The sequence below is a fragment of the Penicillium atrosanguineum genome (assembly GCF_028827265.1).
Source record: "Penicillium atrosanguineum strain IBT 20685 chromosome Unknown utg000001l_segment0_segment0, whole genome shotgun sequence".
Lineage (NCBI taxonomy): Eukaryota > Fungi > Ascomycota > Eurotiomycetes > Eurotiales > Aspergillaceae > Penicillium > Penicillium atrosanguineum.
Genome location: NW_026623133.1, coordinates 823,968 through 843,471, shown reverse-complemented (window position 1 = coordinate 843,471; position 19,504 = coordinate 823,968). Strand labels below are relative to the sequence as shown.

The 19,504-nt window shown below is 48.2% G+C and overlaps 8 protein-coding genes across 8 annotated transcripts; 4 read left to right on the top strand and 4 right to left on the bottom strand.

Moving 5' to 3' along the window:
* Positions 1-280: 280 nt before the first annotated feature.
* On the top strand, positions 281-3,880 carry N7443_000316 (uncharacterized protein; the record flags this gene model as incomplete). The annotated part of the gene is made up of 1 exon (XM_056880372.1): positions 281-3,880. The coding sequence occupies one exon, from the start codon at positions 281-283 to the stop codon at positions 3,878-3,880; it is 3,600 nt and encodes a 1,199-aa protein (XP_056745610.1).
* Positions 3,881-4,990: 1,110 nt separating this feature from the next.
* Positions 4,991-6,586, top strand: N7443_000315 (Zn(II)2Cys6 transcription factor; the record flags this gene model as incomplete). The annotated part of the gene is made up of 1 exon (XM_056880371.1): positions 4,991-6,586. One exon carries the CDS (start codon positions 4,991-4,993, stop codon positions 6,584-6,586), a length of 1,596 nt encoding a protein of 531 aa, XP_056745609.1.
* Positions 6,587-7,353: 767 nt separating this feature from the next.
* Positions 7,354-7,943, top strand: N7443_000314 (MARVEL domain-containing protein; the record flags this gene model as incomplete). The annotated part of the gene is made up of 2 exons (XM_056880370.1): positions 7,354-7,450; positions 7,513-7,943. The coding sequence occupies 2 exons, from the start codon at positions 7,354-7,356 to the stop codon at positions 7,941-7,943; spliced, it is 528 nt and encodes a 175-aa protein (XP_056745608.1).
* Positions 7,944-8,696: 753 nt separating this feature from the next.
* Positions 8,697-9,753, bottom strand: N7443_000313 (flavin reductase family protein; the record flags this gene model as incomplete). The annotated part of the gene is made up of 2 exons (XM_056880369.1): positions 8,697-9,663; positions 9,713-9,753. The coding sequence occupies 2 exons, from the start codon at positions 9,751-9,753 to the stop codon at positions 8,697-8,699; spliced, it is 1,008 nt and encodes a 335-aa protein (XP_056745607.1).
* Positions 9,754-9,962: 209 nt separating this feature from the next.
* N7443_000312 (uncharacterized protein) lies at positions 9,963-10,326 on the top strand (the record flags this gene model as incomplete). Its single annotated transcript, XM_056880368.1, has 3 exons — positions 9,963-10,076; positions 10,106-10,186; positions 10,243-10,326. Coding segments are annotated over 3 exons (279 nt in total), but the record flags the coding sequence as incomplete, so codon positions are not given.
* A 436-nt stretch (positions 10,327-10,762) lies between these two features.
* N7443_000311 (uncharacterized protein) lies at positions 10,763-13,238 on the bottom strand (the record flags this gene model as incomplete). Its single annotated transcript, XM_056880367.1, has 8 exons — positions 10,763-11,196; positions 11,255-11,441; positions 11,492-11,667; positions 11,720-11,993; positions 12,047-12,588; positions 12,640-12,798; positions 12,856-13,040; positions 13,093-13,238. Coding segments are annotated over 8 exons (2,103 nt in total), but the record flags the coding sequence as incomplete, so codon positions are not given.
* A 795-nt stretch (positions 13,239-14,033) lies between these two features.
* N7443_000310 (proline dehydrogenase family protein) lies at positions 14,034-15,484 on the bottom strand (the record flags this gene model as incomplete). Its single annotated transcript, XM_056880366.1, has 2 exons — positions 14,034-14,847; positions 14,898-15,484. The coding sequence occupies 2 exons, from the start codon at positions 15,482-15,484 to the stop codon at positions 14,034-14,036; spliced, it is 1,401 nt and encodes a 466-aa protein (XP_056745604.1).
* Positions 15,485-16,831: 1,347 nt separating this feature from the next.
* On the bottom strand, positions 16,832-18,650 carry N7443_000309 (L-glutamate gamma-semialdehyde dehydrogenase; the record flags this gene model as incomplete). The annotated part of the gene is made up of 3 exons (XM_056880365.1): positions 16,832-18,316; positions 18,372-18,479; positions 18,528-18,650. 3 exons carry the CDS (start codon positions 18,648-18,650, stop codon positions 16,832-16,834), a joined length of 1,716 nt encoding a protein of 571 aa, XP_056745603.1.
* Positions 18,651-19,504: the final 854 nt, after the last annotated feature.

Below are 19,504 nucleotides of genomic sequence, written 5' to 3'. Positions count from 1 at the left end.
CACTAGTCTCAGATAGGAAACGGCGCATCTGTAGCCCGGTGATGTAATCAGGCTGACATAATCCCATGAGACGCGCCTTTCGCGTCGGACGTGTAAAGCGCAGATAACCGCGATAAAGACCGTTTGGCCTTCTCTTCTCTGTCCTCGTCGATGACCCGAGTCTCGACTATAACTGCCTTCTGATGAACATCCCTTGATCACTTCTCCTGCCGCCCCTCCTTCTGGAGCTACTGAGGACTTGAATCCTATGGACACCCTCACATCCCATTCACCAGTAGCCATGGGACCGGGCGAGCAGCACGCGGTCCACCCTTTCTTCAGACAGGGTATGAGTCTCAAGTCTACTTTGACGGTCCCTTCAGCTCACACCAAAGTCTCAGACTTTGCAGTCCCAGGAAAACCCAATCACTCCCTTCCCAATGGCAACGCAGTTCCAACGCCAACCGATGTATTCGCTCACGCCAACGAAGAGCAATCACCCCAATTTCAACCATCCAACGGACCTGAAGTCCCGAGGTCTCAAGCCTCAGCACCCGTAGGCCAGGATGAAGACCCTAATGCAAACCGACGCAAGAGACGCAAGACGGAGAAAACCAAGCCAGATCAGGAAACGAATTTGAACACAGGACTCTCAGGATGGCTGGGAATCGAGACCCCAGAACCCGTGGCTCCTGCACCCGTCTTTGATACTCAACCCGCTCCTCCCATCGCTTCCCTCCCGTCGCCTCAATCCCCAACCAACGATAGCGGCCCGGCACAAGACCTGAGCTTTGACGAAACAAACGACAAAAACGCGTGCAATGAAGGGAAACGGAAGATATTGAAGTTGAATACTAATGGTAGACTGTTGAGCTCTCCTCCTGCCAGCTCTACAGGGATAACAGACCCAAAGCCGGCAGGAAGCAAGCGACGAAGAGGTGGGAAGGTCCGCAGCAAACTTACCATCCTCAAATACAGCATCGAAGGAGAGAGAGGGATTGGGAGCTTGATCAACCGAATTCTCAATGGCCAAATGGTATATACACCTGCTCCTCCACGGCCTGCAGTACCCCAAAACCGGGTAGTGAAAGGGCCTGCGAAGCCAACACACCCTTTTTTTGTGAAGAAAGCGCCACAAAAGCCCCAGGATGACACAATCTCTGGTGGCTCAAATACTGGCTCAAGCAAGATCAATGCCCCCGCCGCATCAGAGGTCAAGCGAGAATCAAGGCCGTTTCCAACATTTCCCTCAACATTCAGTCGCAACAAGTCAAAGTTTCCTGACCTTATTGAACCCTTGTGGCCACCGAAAGATCTTGTTCATATCCGTCCTGTGGACTCGGCACAGGATGTCCGGCCCGCCATCCTCGATCCCCTTACAAAAGACCGAAAGAAAGCCAAATCTCCGGCCATTTCTATTGGCGATGACGAGAATGCCCTTTTGACCAGCACATCCTCTGCACGGGAGCTGGCAAAATCGTACATGGGAGGCCATGGCACATCGAATCTACGCATGCCTGTACGGCATATTGCCAGCGGACGTGTTCTGCAGACTGCCATTGACAACCAAATGTCCTGGTCCTTACCAAACTCGCGTATTCCACCTCAATCTGTCGCCCCAGTTATATCTAACCTGAGATCGGCCTTGTTATCATCTTTCTCCGCTTTTGATCGTGGAAAATATGAATCGCAACTCTGGGCTCACAAATACGCACCCAAAAAGGCCGAGGATGTTCTGCAAACCGGTCGCGAGGCCCAGGTACTTCGTGACTGGCTCCGTCACCTCAAAATTACCGCAGTCGACACTGGAAAGACTTCTAAGGATAAGGGCAAGTCCAACCCAAACCGAGACAAGAAAAAGAAGAAGCGGCGAAAGAAGAACGACAAACTCGACGGCTTTATTGTCTCTAGCGAAGAAGAGGCATCTGAAATGGACAACCTCTCTGGATCAGACGATGAGCTGGCTGGAGATGTCACAGTTTCCGCTCAACGAACCCTGATACGATCAGGAGACCTGTCAGTTTCTTCATCACAGGGAGGGGAAAAGGGTCGGATCACAAATGCAATCCTTTTGAGCGGCCCATCGGGCTCTGGCAAAACTGCTTCAGTCTACGCAGCAGCCAAAGAGCTTGACTTTGAAGTGTTCGAGATCAATGCTGGCAGCCGCCGCAGTGCGAGAGACATGCTGGAAAGGGTCGGGGACATGACCCAGAACCATTTAGTCCATCTTCTGAACGACACCGACGAATATTCTGCCAAGCCTCGAGCATTGGAAACGGAGGACGACGCAAAACAAAACAAGTTGATGGGCTTTTTCAAAGGACAACCGTCCAAGAGTACCAAGCCTGACAAGAAAAGTACTCAACCCAGTCCGACTCCCGACAATGAGGCAAAGCGGAATCGTGAACAAAAACAATCTTTGATTCTCCTCGAAGAGGTCGATCTGCTTTTCGACGAGGACAAACAATTTTGGACTGGCGTTTTGACCCTCATCAGTCAGTCAAAGCGACCCATTGTCATCACATGCAACAACGAAAGCCTAGTACCAACCCAGGACATGTCTTTACACGCCATTCTGCGATTTCAAAGGCCCCAGCGTGATCTTGCAATCGACTATTTATTACTTGTCGCCGCAAACGAAGGCCACGTTCTCAAACGAGAGGCTGTCAGCAAGCTATACGATGCGTCGGGTATGGATATCCGAAAATCCTTGATGGACCTGAATTTCTGGTGCCAGATTGGCGTTGGAAGTGAAAAAGCAGGTCTTGATTGGATTCTATCCTTGTGGCCTCCAGAAGCGAATGTAGACCAGAATGGAGATAGAGTCCGAGTCCTCAGTCTCAACACCTACGAGCCATATATGGGCTGGTTCAACCGCGACGTCTTGCTGGAGCAGGATTCTTTGGAAAGTGAAACAGAAACTCTGCAGAATACCCTACACTGGTGGAGACTCGGCATACAAGACTCGGAGGATGCGGCCCGCGGCAGTATCACGGAAACTATGCCTCACGATCATTATCAATCGCGGTCAAAGATGGAGCAACTTGATTTGCTGAGCCGTGAAGCGGACTACCTGGAAATGCGAAGCTCACTCGACATTCTCTGCTCAGAGTGTTCTTTGAGCATGCTGCAGGCAAGTATTATCTCCACTATCGACTCGGTATCAGAACTAACTAAGCTGCAGGATGTTGTCGATACGTCTGCTCCTCCACCTCCAGAAGGTCATCGCTCCAACTACCTCGAATCTTACCCGCTCCTGCAGGCTGACCTGCGACCCGAACACTCTTCTCTAAGTGAGAGCATTAGCCTCACGTTCAATGCCTTGATCTCACGATCCTTCCGTCCAAAAACCGGAGACCACGAGTCTTCTAGCGTGGCTCGCATTTTCAAAGGCTGGACCAAGGATGGCGCACATCGGATGCATTTCCCGAACACTCTACCTACCTTCCAGAAAGTCTTTGAGCCTCTCATGCGTGCGAATTACTACATGCCCATCCCCTCTGGGCGATTGGCACCTTCGTTTGAAAACAGCCTTGCCCCCATTACCGAAGATATCGCCCCTTACGTGCGTGCTATTATGGTCTTTGATGGTCGATTGAAGGAGTATCGCGACAATTTGCGTGCAATCTTGACCAGGGAGCATGGCTCTGGAGACAAAGTTGGCAGAACCACCCGCGCCAGCCGAGCTGCGCTCGAAGGAGGTGATAAAGCTTCCACACGAAAAGAGAGATGGTTCCCGGCCGATACGAATTACTTTTGGATTCAAGGCACGGGCAAATACGAGTGGCAGAACATTTTGTTCCAGATGGGACATTTCCACGTTCAGCCCGCCGTGGAATTCACCGAGGAAACGCCCAGTCATGATTCTGATGAACAACGATCTCAAGAAAGAGATTTATAGCGATGTAATATATCGTTTTCTGCAACCTATATGAAACATACATTCTTCATCCTTACTTAAATTGCTGCCAAGAATCTTTATATTTAGACGTAGTTTTCTTCTCCAGGCTCCCCCATCTTTAAATCGGTTGATGTTCAAGGGAGTGATTGGCGAGCTGCAGGTACATCCTGAAAGTAGAAGTAAATCAGCAGTAAGCATTGTAATATTACATCACCTGGGAAGTTCACGTAGAGGAATAACTACAATCCTTTCGATGTCCCACGCCCCGTCTTCGTGTAGATGTCGTACATGATGACATTGCGTAGTCTTCGGCGTTCTCGCCAGTGTATATGACCACGTTTCCCCGAAATTGTGCATTCATTCCTTCTTGAAGATGTTCTTTGAAAATGGCGCCTGTAGTCGGTTAGATTACTGCTTCCTTTCATAGTGTTGTAGTTACTATCTGACCAAATTATGCATTGGCCCTTGTTGCTAAATACCAGCAAAGAGCTTGCAAAAGCAACGCTGGAACACACGTATACCCAGAACCCAAAGTAGATGGAACGCATTTCACTCAGTTACCAGCAGTGCGATGACTGTTGGGATGAACACTAGACACTCGCGTTTTCTTCCCCCCAAATAGCACTAGGCTGAATTCGGCTAAACAAAGTCTCCACTCTTTTGTGCGATTTTCCATCCAGGTTCCACTTTTGCATGCTGTTCCTTTGGGACTGCGATGCTGTGCTGGTACTGTTTTGAGAAAGGATCAGGTGACAGCCTCAGCAAAATGGAAACAGGCTCGAAGTAACACTTAGAATGATCACGTGCCCGCTAGTCCTAAGATAGACTAATGTGCTCATTAATCACAAGTGACAAGATATACGCCAACGGCCTTGTCTATCAACAATTGATGGTCTGCACGTAAGAAACTTTACTCTAATAAGCTACCGCATCTGGTCGACAACCTCGGAATGGGCTGCCTAATCTCACCTTATATTTTCAAGCTTCTATCGTTCGGCCTTTTTCTATCATTCTCTGCTTGCATTCCTCCTGTCGCTGGATGTCTTTGATTTATCTATTCCGGCAGTCCTTGGAACAACAAGCCTGCACTTTGTCGCAGCATCATTCAGCATGACCCCTGGACTGAATGTTGCGCCAAAGAAAACCCGAGAAAGTACTTCCAAAGTCCGGACTGGATGCAGCACTTGCAAAGCTCGTCGAGTGAAATGCGATGAAGCAAAACCTATATGTCGACGTTGCGCCATTGGAGGTCGAAAATGCGAGTACAGCACTGCACGTACAGCACCACCACCTCGAAACGTGGTCACGGTATATCTGCCTCCTACGCAAAGTCAACCGGTGTTCTTCGTAAATGACCGCGGCCTCGACTTCTTCCACCAGAACCTTGCTGCGCAGTTGGACGGACAGTTCACTTCACAGTTCTGGAGCAAGCTTGTATTACAACTATCACACTCCGAACCATCAATTAGACATGCCGTATCGGCTGTCAGCGTCGTTTATCAAGACGTCGAGTCGTCTTTACGGCATCCGGCAGGCTATGTCAACGCCAACCCTGAGGCTCAACAGGAGTGGAACAAAGCAATGAAGAGCCTATCAGCTCGAATTCAAGCACATCCCAACTCGAACTTGGTACCTTTGACCTGCTGCCTTCTGTTCACATGCATCGAGCTCCTCAAGGGCAATATTGAATCTTCTATGCTTCACGTTCAGAGCGGATTCAATATTCTAGCTGCGCTCCGTCGCAACAGTGACGCAGCCCCGGATCTAGGCTCCAATCTCTCGTCTAACGATCTTAAAGCCATCGAAGGTTATATCGTTCCGATGTTCTCACGTCTGAATGTACTCTGTTCTCTCGCTGGCAGAATAACTCCGCCAATATACGCTCCTATAGCTAAAGAAGACTCTCCTCAGGAAGACCTTACTCAGTCTAGACAACAGCTCGTCGAGATCTCAGATACCTGCATCCGATTCATTGGCAAAGTCAGTCCTCACGCAGCTATGTTCCAAATTGACTTCGACATCTTCATTGAACAGGTTAAACTTCAAACAAGGCTAGACGCATGGCACGACCGGCTAGATGAACTTCTTGAAAGAATGCAGGCTGCCGGCAACCCGGCGAAACAAGACGCGCTCAATCTACTTTTGGTACATTACAAAGTCATTTACATTTGGATGCGAGTCTGCACCACAGCTGGGGAAATGGCCACAGACTCTTACCACATCGACTTTGAAAGGCTTGTGCATTACGCGGAACAAATCTTCAAGCCGGACGTGGGAATTGCAACACCGCAACAGCTGTCTTTCGACATACATATCCTGGGGCCTCTGTACTATACCGTGCTGAAATGCCGTCATCCCGCAATACGAAGACGCGCACTGGAAATGCTGCAATTGGCGCCTCGGCGGGAAGGGCTCTGGAATGCACATTATGCATACGTAACTGCCAAACGAGTGATCGAGCTGGAAGAAAGGCATCTCAACGGGCAAGAATTGGCAGACGAGACTTCGAGAGTGTATGGTCTTACCCTGCCCGATGATGAGTCACGGATCTACAACCTAGGCGAGATGCCTTTTGACTTTCGGAAGTTTGAATACAGCATCGTGCCCAGCCCGGCTTATCCAGGCATACTTAAAGCTGTGTTCCACACAAAGCCATGGGGGCTCTTGGGAGAGTGGCAGACAATCACGGAGTATATCAAGCTATGATGCTGTGGATATCTGTTGTTAGTTTTTCTAGAAGTAGAAAGTGCTATGATGCCTCCAGATTTCTCCAGCCAAAACTCCCGCCGTCAATACAGTGACAAAAAATGCTTGCGAATCCTAATTATATTGCTGATCGAGCTAATACATATACCTCACCAAGTTCCAAAAGCACCACAAGAATATCTAGTCCGAGATTTTACACTCGCCATTGAAACCTTGCTGCAGCTCTGCAACATAGTATACCGAACGGATGAAGATGAGTACAACAGCCGCGCCAAGCGCATACCGGAACCAAGTGAAGTTTTTCGTGTCCCTCAGCTCGACGAAGCGTTGGGGGTTAAAGATAGTAGGCGGCAGTAGGACACGTAAAACCTGCGAGGTGACCAGGTGGGCCGGGTCGTAACTGTCTAACCAAAAATAACCTCGTAACCGCCTAACTAGAAAAGGATTAGCGCCTTCAAACATACAGTTCTCGATGTGGTTGAGCAGAGAAAATATACTTAACAATGAGTTAATATAGCGGTAAAAGAATCAATTACCCTGTATAACAGTGGTAAAAGAAATTTTTGTTTCAAAGCGCTCATCGGTGGCCCACTTTCTCTGCTACTGAGGTTTTTAATCTGTAATAATCTACCGTATATATTCCCCCTATGCCATTTCCTGAGCTCGGATTTCTCTTTCTTGCTCTACGCCGCCTTTCTCACTTCTTAACCAGTCACTTGACGTGCTCGTCGCCTCCTCCCAAGCTCCATCACAGATCGCTGCATGTCATGGCCGTGAACAGGGCGGAGAAAAAAACGCTCGATTATGCCCTGCGAGCGCTGCAGCTCATTTTCGCCATCATCGTCATGGGAACAGACGGCTACGGTACGTAGAACTAATGCATCCTACTCTGTCGACGCAATGTTGAGTCTGACCCCATCGCCTAGCTATCCACGTGTTTCGCGGCCACACTGTCTACGAACACTCCTGGTTCGGCAACTTCTACGACTACTATGGCGTCCCTGATGCGTGGGGCTTCTTGATGTTCTGCGCTGCCTGGACAGTTTTGATCGTCATCTTCCACCTCATTGCCGGAATCAGCTTCGCGGATCGTGTGTTGATTGGATACATTCGTGTCGCGGTCGAGGCTGTAGCTGTCCTCTCATGGCTCGCTGTTTTCATTGCTGTGGCTGTTCAAATTTCGACCGACACATGCTCAGCAGGAAAAAACTCATGTGGGACACTCAAGGCGGCGACAATCTTCGGGGCGTTTGAATGGCTGCTATTCATGGTTACCGCAGCCCTGACTGTCATGCTCGTCTTCAACAGCTCTCACAAGCCAAGGATTTCTACGACTAGACCTGATGCAGCTGTTTGATCTGCGCGACAGGATATCCGTGGATATAGAAACTAGCCGATGCTCCACGGACGAGTGGAAGTCTCGCCATCATCTGTTGAGAAAAGTTGCTTACGATGGTTTATGCTTAAGTCGTATTATCAAACGACTGCAGGACTAGCAAAGGAGCCTGAGGTTGATACTTCTGCTTTGAATCACGATAAAACATGTAATCCATTGGTTTATTCCGGTAAGAGAACATACGACGGACTGTTTCATGACCTAGAAATATATGAGAAATTTAAATTCACCAACAGTACTGGAATTATTTATAGAGTCCGCAGAGACTGGCACAAACTCAATTTCCAGAGGTTGTTCGTTCGGCATATTCTGTAAGACCTCATCATCCGTCTTGCTTGAGGTGCCTTATTTCTTAGCCTAATCATGACTAGCGCAATATGAGTGGGGCGCTGGGAAAGAAAGCGTGAGTGTCTGAGGGGTAATCAGTTTTCGAACTCTACTATAAGTCTAAGTCAACATGAAGTGTTAAGTCAATATAGCGGCATGAGACACATCGGTGCTGGCTTCCGATGAAGATCCAGATATCGTGATCAGATGCAGTGCAAAATCCACTACCTGGAATTTCCGTCTCGGTTTGAATGCCATATAGCCTAATAATCGAGTTTATGATGCATTGTTTCAAGTGCATCATGTGCAGAATGTGCCCAATGATGAAGATACCAAAGAGATTCCTGGAAATACTCATTCGGCTGTGCGAGTGACTCTATGACAATGCTATTTCACATTTGACCACGAAGCATCTAACTTGGCTAGGACCTCGCTCTTTGGAATTTCATCAGACCATCTACCACGCGGTCTCTCAAAAGTGGACGTAATTCTGCCATATGAGACTCCACCCAGTTGACCAACTGGTCGCAGCTTTTCCAAGCCGATATGACTGTATTCTGCATCCGCAGTACCTTCCTTTACCCAAAAACGAGTGGCCTTGATCAAGACATTGGCAGCAAGACTCATGCCAGGTTGTTGGTGATCGGTGAACTCTTTGATATCGATGACTTTGCCTTCTATATTAAACACCGACTCCGCGACCCGCGACGGCTTGACTGTTGTGGAAGGAGCTTCCGTGAGACCCGAAACATCCCATTCTGATACCCCGTAGGGCGCATCTAGGGAGCTAGCATTCACAGCTTCGATCATGTTTTCGGAAACTGTATTAATCACGCACTCTCCTGTTTCTTTCAAGTTGCGGTAGGTATCCTTGACCCGGCCTGGACGAGAAGAGAATCCCACAATGAACATTGGGGGATCATGATCGATGACTTGGAAGTAGCTAAACGGCGAGAGATTCTTCTGACCTTTTGCATTCACTGTACTGATAAAGCCAATAGGTCGAGGTGCAATGCCGGAAACCAGCAGACGGTAATTGTTGATCATCGGCCGATCAGACGCGTAAGGATCTATCTCGTGATGTTTTTGGGCTAGACCGGCGCCCTTGTCTGGCACTCCCTGCCCGTAATTCCATTTGGGATAAGGAGATTTAGTCACTTCAATAGGTGCCATATGGTCGAAATCAGGGCGCTTGGATTGCACTTCAACGAAGTTACCGACATCTTGAACAACTTTGTAATTTTTCTGGGCCTCTAGGTCGCTTCCTGAAGCGGCGGCGGCAGTCGATGAGCTCATTCTGACTGTCCCTAGTTGCGAATCTCGAATTGAAGAAACGCGAGAAGAATTGAAGGATCTGTTCATGTGTCAGCTTCGAACACTAGATAGATATGATCTTTACCTACTGCTTAGCCAGCCCTCGTCCGAACATTCTTGGTGTCCACATATTGAAAAGGTTTTTGGAAGACTCTCCTCAGCAGTTGCTCTGAATTTCTGTCAATAATAGTTCTTTTACCCCAACATTAACCAGTAGATCTGATATTCCCTACACGTGCTGCCTGTTTGCTTAGAAATTGAAGCCAAGAAAAATCGGGGAGAAATCCCGAACGTCGGATCACCCAACCGACGTAGTGGAGATAAGATTGATGAGCAGAGACCTCACTACAAAACAAATATCGAGAGCATTTCCTAAGTATTGCGAGGGAGTTCAAGCAATCAAAGCTGGCAGTCAAGTCTGACTACCCGGTCAAACACCCGCAGATACCGATGGTAATTTGGCCAAATGATATGTTACGGAGATAACTGAGACCATCGTCAATAATACAGAGGCTATTTTGAAAGAGGCAAGATCAGGCCTTAACATAGTTGTTCAAGGAACTGTGAATTTCCACCCAGTTTTGGATTTTTCGAAAAGCGACATATACAACTGACAGAGGTCTTTGTGAAGGATGTTAGTAGTATGCCTGGTTTGCCTCTGTATATGATCCGGCCTTCCTGTACGGTCCCGCACGTTCTATAGTGGAATTATCCAGATTGCCGGCTGGGAAGACATCCATGTAGATCTCATTACCGTGGTATATAATGAAGGGCTATAGCAGACTGCCTCGCGGCTAACTTGTGTGTGTTTTTGAAATCTGCCTGCGAAGAACTGAAAGAATGTATTCGAGGCGTGCTCGACTGTCTGGTTAGAACACACTGCTTGAAGGATTAAAAACCAGTGTATTAGACAAAAACATACGATCACTGTATTCTTGATGGACACGAGGGAACCGCACTCTTGAGGCTGGTGGCTTATTACTTAGAGAGCCCCGAAAGATTGCTCTTGGAATACTGCTTATAAGTAATCCGCTTACTCGTTTTGTTGCTCCACTACAGGACCGGAATATTAGATATAGTGACCGGTTTTCAAGCTCATTCATGATTCATAATTCGTTAAAAATCCGCAGTAGCCTGATTCAACTGACACAACCGGCAGATTGCATAATACTTTCCACGTCTAGCTGATCCGCAAGATCAAGCAACTCCCTAGGCGGAAGGCTAACTGAGGAATTTAGACCCAACAAGTCCCACTCAAATTCCTCGCCGACCCCAACATGGTCCAAATCATAGACTCCCTCGCCCTCATCTGAAGCTCCATTGAAATTAACTGGAGGCAAAGAGATTGTTGAGAGATTAGGAGTCAAAGGAGCCAAGATTTGTTCTAACTGCTTAAGCTCCTGCTTTCGGAGTGGTGCCGCCAGATTACCCTTTGAGATAAGCTTGTCTAGCACACTGTTGAGGTTGTCACACCAGGTGTTACTATGGATTAGCTCAGGGGAGATTGCGCGAAGCAAGTAGAGGACGAAGGCAGATGATGATGCATCTTCGATCTGGAAAGGTAGGAACGCATCTAGGAAGATATAGTTAAATACCACAGTTCTTATCACGGGTAAAAATCAAGAACACACCTATGAGATCGTCATCGGCCAATATTTGGAGTGTTTGGAGAATAGTCTGGGCGGAATCGGCGCAACATTGTAAGAGCGAAGCGACGGGTGGCGAAAGTGATATTGTTTGGGACGTGCGTCTCTCGGTACGTTCAATGTGCATATGGAGAGCGCACATCACAAGAGGTCTTGTTGTCAGAACCACACACTGTTATTGTTAGCTTCCTAGAATGGACTCTAGGATGAGGGTAGTCTCACATGGTGATGGGCCAGCATCAGTCGAATCGCCATCTTCGATGCTCGACTAATCAGCCCGTGGAAGTGTGTATTCAAAAAAGCAGTCAGATCGTGGGATAGCTCCGCCATGCTATGAAGGATAGACTGCATGTTTCTGACAAGCGAACCGTTGAACTCGTCGCCAACTCCGTAGACATCTATCAATTCAAGATTAGCAATTGACAAATTCTTAAGCAGTTGAAGACACACTTGTCAAGATTTGGGCCATTAAACGCGATAGACGGACGTGCAATGTCAAGTTAATATGCTCAACTGAACATTCGACATCTGCTGGTAATCTGACTGTAATGTCTTCATCTCTAATCGAGCTCGGTGCACCAATAAGAGCAGAAAACTCCCGGTCTAACATGTACACCACCCAAAATATGGTTCTGCAGCGACGTGAGAGTTCCGGTCCGCCCAATTCTTCTGGGACATGCCGATGGATACCTTCTATTATACAACCGCGCAGAGCTTGTCCAATCTGGGGTCGAGATTAGCATGCTATTAATTTAAAGGGACAATGTGCAGACTCACATGCTGGAAAGCAGCCCGTCTCATATCAATGGATTGGAGATAGACAGCTCCCAGGCTCAACGCCTGGATACAGGTTAATGGGTCTTCGTGCATACCCGACAAGTCCGGTAGAAGAGCCATTGCCCTTGACGCATACTGGTGACCCGGTGGAGCCCCAGATGTGTTCTTCTGAGTGAGGAAAGCCTTTCCAAAGGCGAGAACAAGAAGGTATTGGGCGTACCAATACCGTGAAGTCGCCGCTTTCGCTGCAGGGTTCCTGTAAAATCCATGTAGATTCCGAAGATAAGCATCCTCATCAATCATGAATGAAAGAAAGCCAAAGTAGAACTTGACAGTGTTGAAAAGAAACAATGCATAGTCCAATGGTGGCAAGTTGGTCACATCAGGAACTTCGTCGGTGTGCGCTGGTTTCCATTGGAGCTTGAATGCCATTCCATCTAAGTGCCACGGGTCCGGTGGACAGTTAGACTCGGGTATTCTTCTTCCTATCAAGGCAAGGACACGACGACAAAAGGACCATGATGATGTCGGGCCCATGTACCCTGGAATATTTGCATTAGCAGGCTCAATTTCATTTGGCAGAATTTACTCACAGAAGCGACCATCCGGTGTCTTCGCAAAGGACGGATCTCTATCCACAAGAGGATTTCTAGAGAATCGTGACCGGCGTCCATCTTCAATATCGGGATCGCTCCCAGAACGCTCTCGCTGTTGACGTGGAGTTTCTGGGAGATGAAAAGATGAACCTATCCCTTCAAACAACGTCATCAATGGGTGTGAGCCTCACGAGGCTAGGATGGAGAACTAACCGTTGCTTATATCTCCCAATTGGGCTTCCGATTGATCATCCAAAAGATATGGCGCTGCATTTGGTGTTGCCTGATTAATATCATGCCCGACATATGAGGATTCACCAAAAGGTTCATCTCGCGAGGCACTTGTACGACGCAAACCGTTGTCTTGATTTAGATGTTCCTCAAGCTGACGTAGATAGCTGGTCGTATTGGTTAGTTCTGAATTACATCGGCTGGACGTCCATGACTGACCGCTCCGATACCGAGACCCGCACATCCTCAGGAGGGAATTGGCAGCGTTGCTTCTTGCGAGCACATCTGGTGCAGGGGTCCGATCCCGAGCACTTCACTTTCATGCTCCGACATCGTACACATCTTGTATAAGGTTTTAGAAGAGACTCTGATCATTGGCGTGCTAGGCAACTTACGCCTTCAGACATTTCTTAGCTTTCACTTTGTTTGCTGTCGCAGGCATACCGGATTGTAGAGCCGAATGAAGCAACAAAGCAGTACAGAGTCGGTGCTTTTTCTCCGAGAACAACGATGAGGCGGGGTAGAGTAAGAAGATGCAAGAAGATAGTGTCGGGAAGGCCTTCCGACGTGCCTTATCAGCGAACCTTGTCAAGCCCCACGTTATGAGATAAGAAAGTGGGCCACCGAAGTCTCCTTTGAGCTGTCATTGGTCGATTGACCCACAGCAATTGCCACTACTGAACAAGGTCTCAGGAATACATAGATCAAGAATAGTACGTAATTAAACAGGATCTTTAAGCATAGTACCATGCCTCAAACTAAAATCGCACCAGGTGCCATGGATAAGTTCTCTCAATCAATCATGTCATCATATCAACAAAGTAGGAAAAGCTAGGAATACATCACTGTAAATTACAGCCGGCTCAGTTGCTCAGCTAGTGCAAAGAGAGGCGGAAATTGCCAAAACACAAAACCCGAAAATTATGAGGAAGAGTATATTGTTTGACCCAGATCAGGCTTTCCAAAAGAATAACGGAATTACCCTATAATTGGTGTACCCTCGGGAACCCTTGGAGGTGATACAGGCCTTTCGTTTACACAGATCCATCGATGGCACATGATGTTTGAACAAATCAATGTAATACCTATTCTTATATAACCGTCACTTCACCTGAAGTCTACTCCTTCATGTTCGTTACTTCCATTAAGTTTCAGAACCATCAACCCACAATTCTTCGCCAAAGCTCCTGGCGCAGAGCAGTCACCATATGTTGTGTACGCTCAACGGCACCCTTGTTTTCAATAGCCCGACGATGAAGATATTGCATGCACTCGGAGACTGATCCCCACGCCATGCATTTGAAAGCCTTAGGAACTGACATGTTCGCCGCAGATGAATCCTTCAAAGCACGCTCATAGTTCTGCACCAGTTCGCAACTAAGCTCGTCTGCCATTCCTTGGATCTGTCCGCATTCGAGCATCACCGTTGGCTTGTGTGCAAGCAGACGGTTCTGGTGAGTGGAAATTGCCTTAGCGGCGCTCGCGGCATTGTGTGTGGCAAGGAAAAGGGCAGCGTGAGGGAATGTCAATTCTTTGATCCCTTCGGGCATTCTGCGACAGAGCATTGTATCGGCAATTAGATCGTAGGATTCATCTGTCTCTTCCTTGGTATCGTGGATGAGAGATCGTGTTTCGTGTTCAATGTATGCTCCTCGAACCAGTTTAATTCCAAGGGCCCAGCCCTCCTTTGCCGCCAAGGTGATGTGATTATCGAGATTTGCCTTTGAAGCTTTCAAATATCCCTGAATAGTGTTGTACACAAGCGGTTCATCGGATTTGTTATGTTTTCGCATGATCTCAATAGCCCAGTCATCTAGGCCGTGCTGGAGAACCTGCTGCTCAGCATCTAGCCACAGGCGTGATCCCTGTGCTTGAGCAGCGCTGCAAATTTCATCCATAGCTTTGATCATAACTTCGGGCATGGCACTCTTCTCTGCCATGCCGTCAACGGCAATTGGGCCGGCACCTGTGAGTCTGGCAACGACATTAGACGAGAAATCAATAGGAAAGGAAAATGAACTCACTTCACAGCCAGAAAATCTCCAGATCCGACCATACTGAGAGTATCGAGTGTACCTCTCTTCCATTCTTCCACCATGTTATAGCACTTGTCACTGTAGGTTGTCGAGCCAGCCTCATCGCGAGCCAACTTCTCGTTGGGGTCCAGCACGATCTCTTTCGAATAACCCAGAATGACTCCTTGATAGCCAATGCTCTTTATATCTGCAACTGTTTTCGACACTTCTGCCCGATTCGTGCCCGCACAAAAGTGATCATACACTGTCCATCGGAGGACTTTATTGAGGATACGGTTTCGATCGGGGTTGAGGATCGCAGACTTGGAATTCGTGACGACGTTGAGCACGGCTAGTGCAGGCTTGAGAACTAATTTGGAGGACATAAGAGAGGTCAAGAGCAAAGAACGCAAGACAAATCTGGTTGGAAGTCTTGCCATAGACGAGACTTCCAGTGGAGGCTGGGTTGTTGGTGTGACAACTGCTGCATCATGGAACCTTTGCTTGGTTGAGCGATGACGCCGGTAGATTGCTGTTTGCACTTGCAAAACGCGGGTGTTCACTCCAACGTGGAGAGACGTAGATCGAGGAATCATTTTGGCGAGGACTGACGAGCAAGAGGGTTGACAATATGTTCTTTCAATATGTGGTGCCCGAAACACAGTGATGGCGTTGGCTATTATATTATTGATAACAAAAATCTGCCTATATTAATGCGACGGCTTCTATGTCTACGATAGTCTATCTCCTCGCCGCGATCTACCGATGCGCTGTCTAAACGTCAGCCGACTCCAGTCGGATGGACCCTCCGATGGTGGGAGGGGCGTCGGACAAGGCGTTCTTCCAGCCAAATCAACTGACCAAGAGAAGGGGTTCTTATTGCCAATGAATTTCAAGGCAACGGCCCGGTGAGTACCCCTCATTTCACTTGAGCCGGGCCGGTTCGTGGGATTCAAGGACTGTGAGGTTATCACCGTTGCATCCTAGATCTGATTCAGGCAGGTTCCGTACCATTACAGTCAGTCGTTTGGTATCATGTCAAGTAGACTATCTAATCCAGAAGAGCCATTATCCCGACTCGTAAGCCGAGGCTTGTGTTCCTTCAATATGTTCTCTCGCGTTCCTGTTCGTGGTAGAAGGTTGTGGATGTCCACTTTCGAAGTCCACGGGTTGATTAGATCTTTCCGATGTCGTAGACGGGCGGTGGGAGTTATACACCGATGGCTGATCTGAAGATACTTTAGTTTCCAGAACGTCATTTACATACAATGAGGGAGCTTGTGGCCTGCATACTGTCTCGTGAGGCAACTGGCCTGGTCGGCTTTCTGGGCGCTGAAAGGCCGGCCTGCAAGGCAGAATGCAAAAGTTCCCACTGCATTTATAGTGTTAAACTATGCTACGGAGGATATTTAGCGGCATTAATGTAATATAGAACACTCACAGGATGCTGCAGAGCTGTCCAATAGATTCTAAGCGTGTCTATCAGGCTTAACATTACTTCTACGGCAACCAGCAGCGTTCACAGCTAGTTCCCTCACTGCTTGGTTACGGCGAGAAATCTCTGTAGATGGGAGTACTATGTCTACAACAAAGCACCATAGCCAACAAGGAGGGGCAGTTGTGAAACATCCTTTCGGTCATAAAGGTAAGGCGCCAACAGGCGCTCAAATAAGTCTACATGATGAGTGACAGTCTCTGCTGCTTTTCTTTGTGTCTCAGGGTAAATGGTCGGGCCCGTGGGGATGTTCGAGAGTAGAAGAACAATCATGGAGTGTTGGACGGTTTGTCATTGATGATAAACAGCATGATGAAGAAGTAATAGAATCTGGACTTCGGGCGTTTTATCGTCTTGACGGACAGAGCCCCTCACAAATTCAACTCGAATTGATATATTGAAATATTTTGGCATGTGGTATTTGCATGAAAGAACTTCTCTATGTACATTAAACCTCGTTAGAAGGGTATTCGACCTTCTCGAGAGGAACGAACTCCTCCTTAATGGTGCGAGTGCTAACAAATCGCTGCAGATGGGCCATCGTGCCGGTCTTGTCATTCGTGCCCGAGTCACGACTTCCACCAAACGGCTGCTGAGCCACAGTTGCGCCAGTGCACTTGGTGTTCAGGTAAAGCATACCAGCAGCATGCTTCAGGATGGTCTGTGCGTGTCGGCTGGCGTAAGGGTCCATGGCGAAGATACTGCCTGTCAGGCCGTAGCGGGATGTAGTATCAATCAGCTTCAAGGTCTGCTCCCACTCCTCATCTGGATACACATAAACACCCAGAACAGGACCGAATAGCTCTTGGGACATGATCTCGTGGCGGGGGTTGGATGTGCGGTACACGGTAGGGTGTACATAGAATCCCTCCTGCTTGGAGGCCTTGCCACCAACGACAAGCTCCAGCTCCGGATCATTCTTGGCCTTCTCGATGAAATTGTTGAGCTTGTCGAAAGACCGTTCGTGGATCACGGGATTGATGAAGTTTCCATAATCTTCAACATTTCCAACCTTGAGAGCAGCAGTCTCCTCAGCGAGAACTTTTTGGAACTCAGGCCAGACGGACTCTGCCACGTAGACGCGCGAGTTTGCAGAGCACTTTTGTCCCTGGTATTCGAATGCTGCCCGAATGGTGTTCAGAGCGGCACTTCTCACGTTCGCCGAGGGGTGCACAACACCCCAGTTCTTGCCACCAGTCTCTCCGACAACGCGGGGGTACGAATTGTAGATGGCCTGACCGATTCCATCACCAATCTTCTTTTGGATACCCTTGAAGGTAGCGGTCGACCCAATAAATGAAAGCGCACCGAACTCAGGCCTCTTGAGAATGGTGTTGGTGACTTCTTCAGCGTCGCCGGGCAGAAATTGAATGACATCCTTGGGCAGACCAGCTTCAAGCAGGATCTTGTGAAGCAACCAACTTGCATGCAGAGCCGAGTCGGAAGGCTTCCAAATGACAACATTGCCGAGCAAAGCAGCCGGTCCGACAAGGGTAGCGCCAAGTGCGGTGAAGTTGAAGGGGGCGATGGCATAGGTGAAGCCCTCCAAGGGTCGATACTCCATTTTGTTCCAGATTCCATCAAGCTGGATTCTTGGCTGCTGAGCGAAGAGGGCCCAGGCCTCTTGGACATAGTGGCGGAAGAAATCGGCAGTCTCTGCTGGTGCATCAATCTCTGCTTGCCAGATATTCTTGCCTTGTCCGAGCATTGTCGCCGCTACAATCTCTGAGCGATATTTGCCGGTGACAAGCTCGGAAGCGCGCAGGAAAATGGCAGCACGATCCTCGAACGGAGTCGCCTCCCATGCTGGCTTGGCCTTCAGGGCTGCGTCAATTGCGGCGTTGGTTTGTTCCGGTGTGGCGGACGCATACTTGGCAACGATCTCGCTATGTTTTGAAGGATTCAATTGGGCTCGTAACTGTTTTGTTTCGACCTGCGTGAGTACGAACGTTAGAAATTGTCAAAAGGTCCTGTCATCCTTATCGTACCTCTGAACCGTTGATCTGAATCGGAATGGTAAATGGGAATTCACTCTTAAGCTTTTGGATGGTTTTGGTAAGCTCAGCTCTCTCGGAAGAGCCTTTGGCATAGTTAAGCTTTGCGGCCGTTAGCAAAGATCCAGTGGGATATTTTCTTTAACTTACCATTTTCTCATTCTCAAACTTGGGTGGTTGCAGCATGGTCAAGTACCGGCGGGCAATTCCATTACTGGATAAAGCCTTGACGCGGCTCACGCCAGCTACACGGGTGATTATTGAAGGCCGCATATCTGTATCTCAACTAAAGAGCTTGTAAAATAGAACGCAAGTTCAACGGCTTCCCCTCATCGAATCTTTAAATATGGCGAACGCATGATTCTGCCTCATACCACACATTTCGACCGCCGGAAGACCATCCCGAATCAAAGATGCAATAGTATCGCAGCTTATCATGCAGTTGGCTTCCATACTCCACCGTTGCGGGGAAGATGTGTATCGCATATCGTCTGGAGATGTCGGGATGGCCTTCCGATGTATGATAAGAACACCCTGCGTCATTCGTCCTTGGTAATCGGCGAACATCCGATATAGACATGCAGATCTGGAATCCCCCTAAAGTGTCTTCAGGTAATATCGGAGTCTTTCAGTAAATCGGATTTTGATGTCGCCGACCAATGCCGGGGAATCCTACGTTAGGACTCTCCTATCACTCCCGATGGATACAAACTGTCTCTTACTATGATGAATCACCAAAGGAGTCTTATCAAGAGTCAAACTATTTTCCCTAGCAAAGGAGCAATTCTTGAGATAGAAAAAGGTGATTGACTATCAAAGGGCGGAAGTCTCGGGGAGTTACGGTAAAACCCGTTGTATAGCCAATGTTTTAGCATAAATACCCTACTATTTCCTTCTATTATGTGGTAGTAGGTGGTATGAATTCTTTATTCTTAGATGCACTGGAGCGCTGATATCCGCGGCCAAACAATTGTGTATCAATCAAAGTTCTATCAATTTGATGGAGCCTAACTAGGTGCGTCCAGGCTGTGCAGGCGCCTGCATCAAACCCGAGAGCAGAACTTGGTGTCCTTAAATCCAGGCTCGCGGCTTGCAGTAATAGTCACAAAAAGAGAAAATGGCCTCCT